This window comes from Lagopus muta, chromosome 6, assembly GCF_023343835.1.
Source record: "Lagopus muta isolate bLagMut1 chromosome 6, bLagMut1 primary, whole genome shotgun sequence".
Taxonomy (NCBI): Eukaryota; Metazoa; Chordata; class Aves; order Galliformes; family Phasianidae; genus Lagopus; species Lagopus muta.
Window position 1 is genome coordinate 29,380,424 of NC_064438.1, and position 8,516 is coordinate 29,388,939.

An 8,516-nucleotide genomic window follows, 5' to 3' on the forward strand; every position below is an offset into this window, starting at 1 on the left:
TGTTTCCTGCTGCTGAGTCTTTAGAGACTCTGTCTGAAGACAGCACTAAAAAATTTACTTTGTAAGTGCTGAAGCGTGAGACTAAACCATGTTTGTGCAGTGTGGGTGGAGAGCTGCAGCCAGGTTATCTGTGTGCCTGCTCAGCTGCACTGGCAGAGACTGTTCTGCTTGGGTACTGCAGCTGCAGTGCACCACGTGCCTGGGAAAGGGGGGAGTCAGTGCCGGGAGGATGAGGGCAGAAGCTGCTGTGTGCTGTTTGCTGCCTTCTCTCTTCTTAATACCCCTACCAGTGTCTGCACAGATGAGGGTGAGGGATGTCTCCCATGAGCAGAAGCAGAAAAGGTACCCTGCTTGCAGTGTGCAGTGCAGCACTGTGTGTGTTGTCTTGGGGAGCCGAGCTCACTGAAGACAAGTTCCTGATTTCTGGTGCCAGCTACCCCTGGCTCTGGGACTCCTTTTATATGCTTAAAGCTCATTTGGTCCACAGGACCATATAGTGTGCATTTGGAGTGTGGAAAACTGGTTTCTAAGTTGTGCTATGTCTCCCTGAGATCCAGATAGACTAAGATACAATGATATGAGAATAAGTATTTTAGCCGATGCTGGTTTCTCTCCATCCTTCATTTCCTAGTTGAAAGAAATATGTAGGGCTAGAGTATCCAAGAGAGCAGATTGCATTCTCTGGGTTCTTCTTTAGTGAAGTTGTGTGCAGCCTTTTTTTTTTTTCTTTTCCTATTTGTTTAGTGGCACATTGTAATGTATATACAGAATCTCTTGGAAAAAAAAAAATCGTATTTCTTTTGGGTGTGACTTCCCAGAGGTCTGTGTGTGCCACTACATTGGCCAGTGGAAGGAAAATGAAATTGCTGTGATCTACTTCCACACAGACACACAGATTAATACCATGTCTTTATATTTGTTTACTTAGAGTCTATTGTCTTTAAAAAAAAAAAAAAAGCAGTAATTATTAAAATGAACACTCAGCAGATATCTGTATTTGGATACTCAGAATGTCTTATTTCATGCGTGAGCCAACATAAACATTTGAAAACATGTTTTGGATATGCTTCCTACGCCGTTAATGAATTAGAGGCTTTTGGAGTTAATTACTGAAATCCAGGAGAAGGCAGCTGAGGTGCTATTGCTTCCAGTTACCTCGCATACAGAGATGCTAGCAGCTGTTCAGACTTGTTAGTCTGAGCAGTGTGTTGGCCTAACTCCTAGTAAACTCCAAACAAGTGCATTTTATTTGCACTTTGTGAGAATATTCAAGTCTATTAAAATTACTAGGTGTTTTTTTTGGGGGGGGGGGCGGAGGAGGGATGGATTTCTTTTTCATTTGGCTGAGTTTGTTTGCTTTGTTATCGTTCCTATCTCTGCCCACAGGTAACGTCATGGTGCTGTGGTCAACTTGCAGAACATCAGTACTTAAATCCGTAACAAACCGATTCATTAAGAATTTGGCCTGCTCGGGTATTTGTGCCAGCCTAGTCTGCGTGCCTTTTGACATTGTTCTTAGTGCCAGTCCACACTGCTGCTGGTGGATCTACACGATGCTCTTCTGCAAAATTGCCAAGTTTCTGCACAAAGTCTTCTGCTCAGTGACCATCCTTAGTTTTCCAGCCATTGCTCTTGACAGGTAAGAGGTTAAATTCTCCAGGATAATCCTTGATAAGCTTTGTTTTTCAGCCCTATAAAGTACTTTGAGACTAAAAATTTATCTTCAAATGAGTTTTTAACCCTTCTTTTTTTCCCGTTAATAATTCTTGGTCAGTAATGGAAATTGAAGCCAGACAACTTGACTATAGAAAAAGTGCACATTTTTAACTGTGAGAGTTGAAAGCCATTGCATCTTAAAAGAATTCAGCAATGCCTGTGGTAGTTGTCCAATTTGAAATTTAAAACCTATTTTTTAAAAAAAATTATTTTTAAAAAAGCTACTATTAATACAACCAGAATTAATTCAGGGAAATTTTGTATGTGGATCAGTCTAAAACAGAAGTGGACATTTGGACTGCCTAAGTCTTAGAGTTGTATTTATTTTGCTTATTGTTGCTAGCTGTCATTGATTCCACCTAAATGCACAGCTCTGTCATCCTGAGAGTGGCTGTAAGGTATTATTAAGGAAGGGTGGACACTGTTGTGATGAAGCTTATACTGCTAAAACAGTGGGATTTACGTACAATTAGATAAAATTATTGTTAGTCTGCTAACGTGTCACTGCAAGGTGTTAGCTATATAAAGCAAACTTCATAGCTAGTAACGCTAATGTTAATAACTTGATAAGTACAGTATATTCTCTGTAATGTACATTTGTATTATGTGCAATATGTCATTTTTCTTAATAATGTTCATACATCAACATAAAACATTCTTTTTTTTTTTCCATTTTTGTAATCTTGAAATATTAATATTCAGTCTTTATCTACAGACCTATCCACAAAGCCAAGACCCTTGTGCTTTTCTTTTATGACGAGGTCATCAGTTGGAAGCTCAGTGAGAGATGCAGGGCATTTTGCTCAGACAGCTTGTGAGAGACTTCTCAAAAGCACACGCTCTAAAATTGACTGTTTGTTTTTTTTCTTTTTTTTCCCCCCAACAGATACTACTCTGTTTTATACCCTCTGGAAAGAAAAATAACTGATGCAAAATCCCGAGACCTGGTTATCTACATCTGGGCCCATGCAATAGTGGCCAGCATTCCAGTATTTGCTGTGACCAATGTGTCTGATATTTATGCCATGTCCACCTGCTCTGAAGCCTGGAGTTACTCCCTTGGCCACTTGATCTACGTTGTCATCTATAACATCACCACTGTGATTGTACCGGTGGCTGTGGTATTTCTCTTCATGATTCTTATTCGCAGGGCACTGAGTGCCAGCCAGAAGAAAAAAGTCATCATAGCTGCCTTAAGGACCCCTCAGAATACAATTTCAATCCCTTACGCCTCCCAGCGAGAAGCTGAGCTTCATGTCATGCTGCTTTCTATGGTTGTGATATTTATTTTCTGCAGCATCCCCTATGTGACTCTGGTGATTTACCGTACCATACTCAATGTTTCAGATATTTCAGTCTTTCTGCTTCTCACTGCCATTTGGTTGCCCAAGGTCTCTTTGTTAGCCAATCCTTTGTTATTTTTAACTGTTAACAAATCTGTACGAAAGTGCTTAGTGGGGATGATAGTACAGTTGCACCAAAGGTACAGCAGGAGAAACATTGTCAGCTCAGGTGGTGTTGCAGATGCTAATCTGGAGCCCAGTGCCCGTTCAGGGAGCCAGCTTCTGGAGATGTTTCATATTGGGCAGCAACAAATCTTCAAGCCAACAGAAGACGAGGAGAATGAAACCAAATCTGTTGGCTCTAGTGACTTTCAGCAGAAAGAAATTCCTGTCACCAGTTCAAAAGTAGGACAGACTTCGATTCACAGATTTATACCACAGACAGTTGCAGACTCTGCAGCTCAGGTGGCACCAGCTGTGCCTGCAGAAACTGATACGGGAAATGACAAGTATTCCATGCATTTTGGTTTTGGACCCTTTGAGCTGCCTCCTCAGTGGCTGTCAGAAAGTCGGAACAGTAAGAAGCGACTCCTGCCTCCTTTGGGGAATACCCCTGAAGAGCTAATCCAGACAAAGCAGCCAAAGTGTAAAGCAGAAAGAAAAATCAGCAGAAATAATAAAGTCAGTATCTTTCCCAAGGTGGATTCTTAGGAGGAATAGGAGCTTTAAGTGACCGACAAAGGTCACCTAAACTTATTTGTGTGATCCCATGGATCTTTGCTGTGCTGAAATCTGTTACAGGCTGATTTTTTTGTGTATGTGTATGTGTGCCAAGTGTAATTAAACAAACAAAAGGGAAACATGCATACAGGTGTTCTTTATTCATATGGTTTCGTGAAAGTAATATATTGAAAGATCACGATTTTTGTTTTTATCTGTGAAATACCTATGATAATACATTCCTGATGAGCTTTCAGAAAGTACATGTGGCTTTGGGAACAGTTTTCTTATGGCTGAAGTATGGAAATATGGCAGTCAGTTTGCTGGGAACCTTCTTATATTAAGATGGACTGGATATTGAAGAAGCTTAACAGGAAAGGCTATAGGGAGCACGAGAGAATACAAGATGGATAAGACCTAACCTCACGTTAGCAGACCCAGCAAGTTTCTTCTGCACGTTTCATTAAAGAAGTGAGGAGGACTATGAAGTATATCTATTAAGCCAGTTTCTGAAATCAGTGTTAAAAGTAAAACTTACTGGACTCTTACACAGGTTATTTAGCAAGTATCTGCTAAACTACACCTTTTTAAAACTTAAACCAATATTTTTTGTGTTTAAAATTTCAGCAAAGCCAAGGATACCAAAATTGTCTTGTGTGTCACAAACCTGAGGATGACGGATTCAGAAATAGCATTTCTTTTTTAAAAAACGTTCTTGTAGTTCTAAGTAGGAACTGTTTGACAAACTGGAGAAGCCTGACCCTAATAAAAAAGAATGTACATGCCAAGGGCATAAATGTAACATTTGATCTTATGATAAAGGATATATACAAATGTCCCAACAGTATTCTGTAAGTATTGTGTACATAAGCAAAGGGTTCCCCTTAAAATTCACTCCTATCTACTGGTTCACTCAGCTTTTTTTTTTTTTTTTTTGTGGGAAAGGTAGCAAATAGAAGAAAACAGTTGGAGTTGCTTACAGACTTGTACTGAATTGTTGAGTGTGGAAGCTGATTATGGACCCCAAAAGGCAAGGTTTGCTAATGCTGTGGCTCAGTATTGTTGGTGAGGTTTTCGTTTTACCTTCACCAACATAAATACCAGCTATCATATTCCACTTGTCTCACAGATTCAATCAACCCATGTATGAACATGAGACTTCTGAATCTGGTGCCTAATTTCTGATCAAGTCAGAGTCAGCCATCCCTGGTCTCAGCGTACCAGCTGTCCTTTGAGAGCTCTCTATTTGTATCCTTCTGCAGCTCATCCTCCCAAGCTTGTCATTTCCTCAGTACTGTGTGAATTTCAAATGTACCTGTCTATTAAATGACCAGGAAACTATGGTGACAATAGCTGTAATCCTTTGGTCAGTTGCAAGTTAGTTGTTCCTTCTTTTTTTATTTGCATTCACTGTTGACTCTGGGTGAGAAAAACTGGAAAACACAAGTGACACCCAGCACTCCTCGTGGTTCTCCTGTAGTGTAGCCCTTTGGTGTATGCTGGATCTTTACCTGTCATTATTGCCTGTTGGGAAAGTATTTTTCTTTAAAGAATGCTTTTTGAAGGGACAAGGTGAATTGTCTTGCTGAGTTCACAGTAACTTGGCAAATCCAATTGATTACTGTTAGAAGTGTGGGAAAAATTGTGCTAAGGCAGAATTTGTAGATGTGTGTATTCTTACTTTGAGGAGTAGGAGCAAGTCAGCTGCTTCTGCTAGCTTTGAGGTGATGGATTTCTATAAGACTCTCAAAGCAAATGCTTTAATTAAAAAAAAAAGAAAAATTCTCAGTTACTGTGAAAATGGTTTTCACTGTTTGTTCAAGAGCTTCCCAGTGTGGAAGAGCAGTCTTCAGTGGTGCAGATGGATGGTGGGAACCCAAGCTGCCATGCTAAGCAAATGATGACTGGACTGAGATCAGGCAGAAGAAATAATGCAGGAAAAGCTGTTCCTTCTGTGACAGGGGTAGTAAAGGATCATAGCATACAGGTTTTTTTAAGTACTGACTAAAAAAAATTGTATTTCTGAATTTAATTAATAAAGAGTCCATTAAAGACATCCCCCAAACATTAAAAGCAAGGTAGAAGACAGTGTCCTTATGAATTTAGAATAAATTCCGTATTTACGGCCTGCTTATGCATAGGCACTGATCAGAGTCTCTCTGATTGATAAATGTGGGTAAATGGTTACTTGGATTGAAACTTCCTCTGAGGAAAACAAACTCAGTATTGTCCCTTCCAACTCTTATGTTGAATGAAATGCTGATGGTAAATTTGAAAAGCCAAACTGAATAGAATTTACTTCTATATCTGGAAAGTGAGATATTTGTGTTGATTTTGGACTTCTGAGACAAAATTTCTTTCAAACAGGACAGATATGAAAAACTGTACGCAGGACTTTTTGTTTCTGTTTTTTTGTTTGTTTCTTTTTTAAGCAGAAATTAACTAAGGTGGGTTTTTTTATTATTATTCCTGAGAAATTATTTTGGAATATAACAGGTAATATGATTTTATTTTGGTCGGTTTATCCATATGAGTTTTTAGGAGAAAAGGGAAAAGTACATAGAAGCCCATCTTTGCATAGAACAAAAAATATCTGTGAAATTCATAATGCATCTTCTATAGAGATCTGTAATCAGAAAAGTAATTCAGGAGATGCCTTATGCAAGACAGAATATTTGTCTTGTACAGTTTGATTTCCTTGAAGGCAGTGGTACCTTTGAGACTGTGCTGCTTTTGGCTTGTTGTTCCAACAACTTCTACCAGACAAAATGTTCTTTGGTATTCAGTAGGAAAAAAAAACCACCAAGACTTGTTTTATTCTTTATTATTGTACTAAAGAATAGCAGTTGTTGTTGTTGTAAGGTTGTTTTTAAGATACATTTTTCTCTCCTGATTACTGGTGAAAGAAAGTAAAGTGCCAAACAAAGCTGTGGGAGCAGAAGAAAGGAAAGCCTGGGGTGATTTGTGTGAAAATGGATTCAAAGGATAAATCTTAATTCTGGAGAATAAACTTGAAGGAAAGATGGAAATCACTTTTCTGCCGTTTAGAGATGAAAAACGGGAAACAGAGCTCATATTAAATGAAGGAATCTTTTAGAAGGAGAAAAAGACTTAAGGGAAACATGTCAATGTACTGTTTTGAAAATATTGTTAAATTCAAATAAACTTGATGTAAAAATTGAAAAAACAGTCTTTCAGCACCAAATAATGCTATATTGGTTGGCTACTTTGCAACACTGTATTTTGCACAATGGGATAAATGTGCAGAGAAAAGCAGTTTTCTAAAAGCTCCCCAAGTGTTCCAGGCTGTAGCAACCAACAGATCTAATTGTTATGAAACTGTGGTAATTTAATGAATGCATTTGTTCTGTTTTTAAGGGTGCTTCAAAATATATCTATCGATAAAGTTTTGCAGAAAAATCTGTTTGGATTTCTCTAGTCTAATTCTGCTTTCTGTTTCCTGGGAAAAGATTCCCATATGAGTGAGCTGTACATCAAAGAGTGGACAGAAAGGTAAGAGAGCTCGCAGCTCAGGAGTGCTGAGAATCACAGCAGGTCCCATGGCTGCTGTGAAGGTAACCAACCAACCAACCTGCTCTGGAGGCGACTGCATGTCCCACAGAACCCAGCCGGAATTCCTGCCTTCTGACCTTGCACTGGAGGATTGGGTAACAGGTGTCAACTTTAGAAAAGCAAAATCCCTGCCATCTCATCTTACTTGAGTTATTGTGTAGGCATACTTTAAGCTGTGGAGGATTTGATATAAGATAATTAATGAGGTGGTTTTGTTTGCTTTTGTTTTTCTCTTCTGGACATAGGAGGTTACCCTCACCCCCCTACTCCTCCCAGAAAAAAAAAGCGTGGGTGAAGTCATTGCATTTAAACACTTTAGAACACTTCTATCTCTTCTAAAACCACTTCTTATTTTATTTGCAGTGACATTCTTTGTGCCGAAGTAGAGCTATTAGTAGGATTTCTAAATGAGTTATATCAAGGTCCTTAATTATCAAATGGAAGCATAAAATGAGTGCAGTCTTCAGTAATTCATAATTCAAGGACAGTTCAGGAATACAAGACAAAGCACATCCTGTGGGAAGCTGCAGGACTCCAGGTGCAGGTGCTGATTTCTCCGCAGTCCTGGAAGGCCACAGAGCAGGATCAGCAGGAAGCAGCCGGAAGTTTCCTGTGTGCTATGTCTGCTTTTAAGCAGCTAAGCTTAAGCTAAGGGAGCAAAGAGTGCTCAGAGACATATTCTTGTTTGCTTTCTTTAGGAACAACAAAGAGTGGGATGCAGAAGCATTTTCCAGCTCCAATGAAAGCTTGTCTGTGTGTACATAGGAGCAGCTCTCTTGTTCTTTAAGTGGACTTTCTTTAAAGAAAGCAGAAGAAACATCAAGTCAGATCCAATTCCTAAGTATATGCTTGCTAAGGCGAGGGTTTCTCAACATAGCTGTAATGTGACATCACTATAACTAAAGATAATGCACCAAGATGGTGACTTATTTGAAAAATTCCATTGTGCTTATAAGCAGGGTTTTTTTTTTCCCGTACCTCCATTTTCTGTGCAACCAAGACCTGTAAGTTTTGCCTGGATCACATTCCCTGCTCAGGGACTTGGAGGATCTCCTTGCTCCAGGCCCCTTGCACCAATGCAGTGCAGTGCAAACTGCTCTGGACTTCTGCTTCTATACTCTGCTGGTTTCCAGAGAAAGGTGCAGCAGAACAGAAGACAGGACCTTTCCTAATGCAAATCAAAGAATGAAAATCTGGATTTATTAGGCACCACAGGAGTTTTAC

The 8,516-nt window shown here is 39.4% G+C and overlaps 1 protein-coding gene across 2 annotated transcripts in view; it reads left to right on the forward strand.

Annotated features, from left to right (window-relative positions):
• GPR176 (G protein-coupled receptor 176) overlaps window positions 1-3,863 on the forward strand; it is a 31,215-nt gene extending 27,352 nt beyond the window's left edge. For both annotated transcript variants that reach the window (XM_048947460.1, XM_048947462.1), the window contains exons 2-3: window positions 1,387-1,639; window positions 2,603-3,863. In XM_048947460.1, coding sequence (XP_048803417.1) covers window positions 1,387-1,639; window positions 2,603-3,710 — 1,361 coding nt within the window. In that variant the 3' untranslated portion in view covers window positions 3,711-3,863. The remainder of the gene's footprint in view (window positions 1-1,386; window positions 1,640-2,602) is intronic.
• The last annotated feature ends 4,653 nt before the right edge of the window (window positions 3,864-8,516 follow it).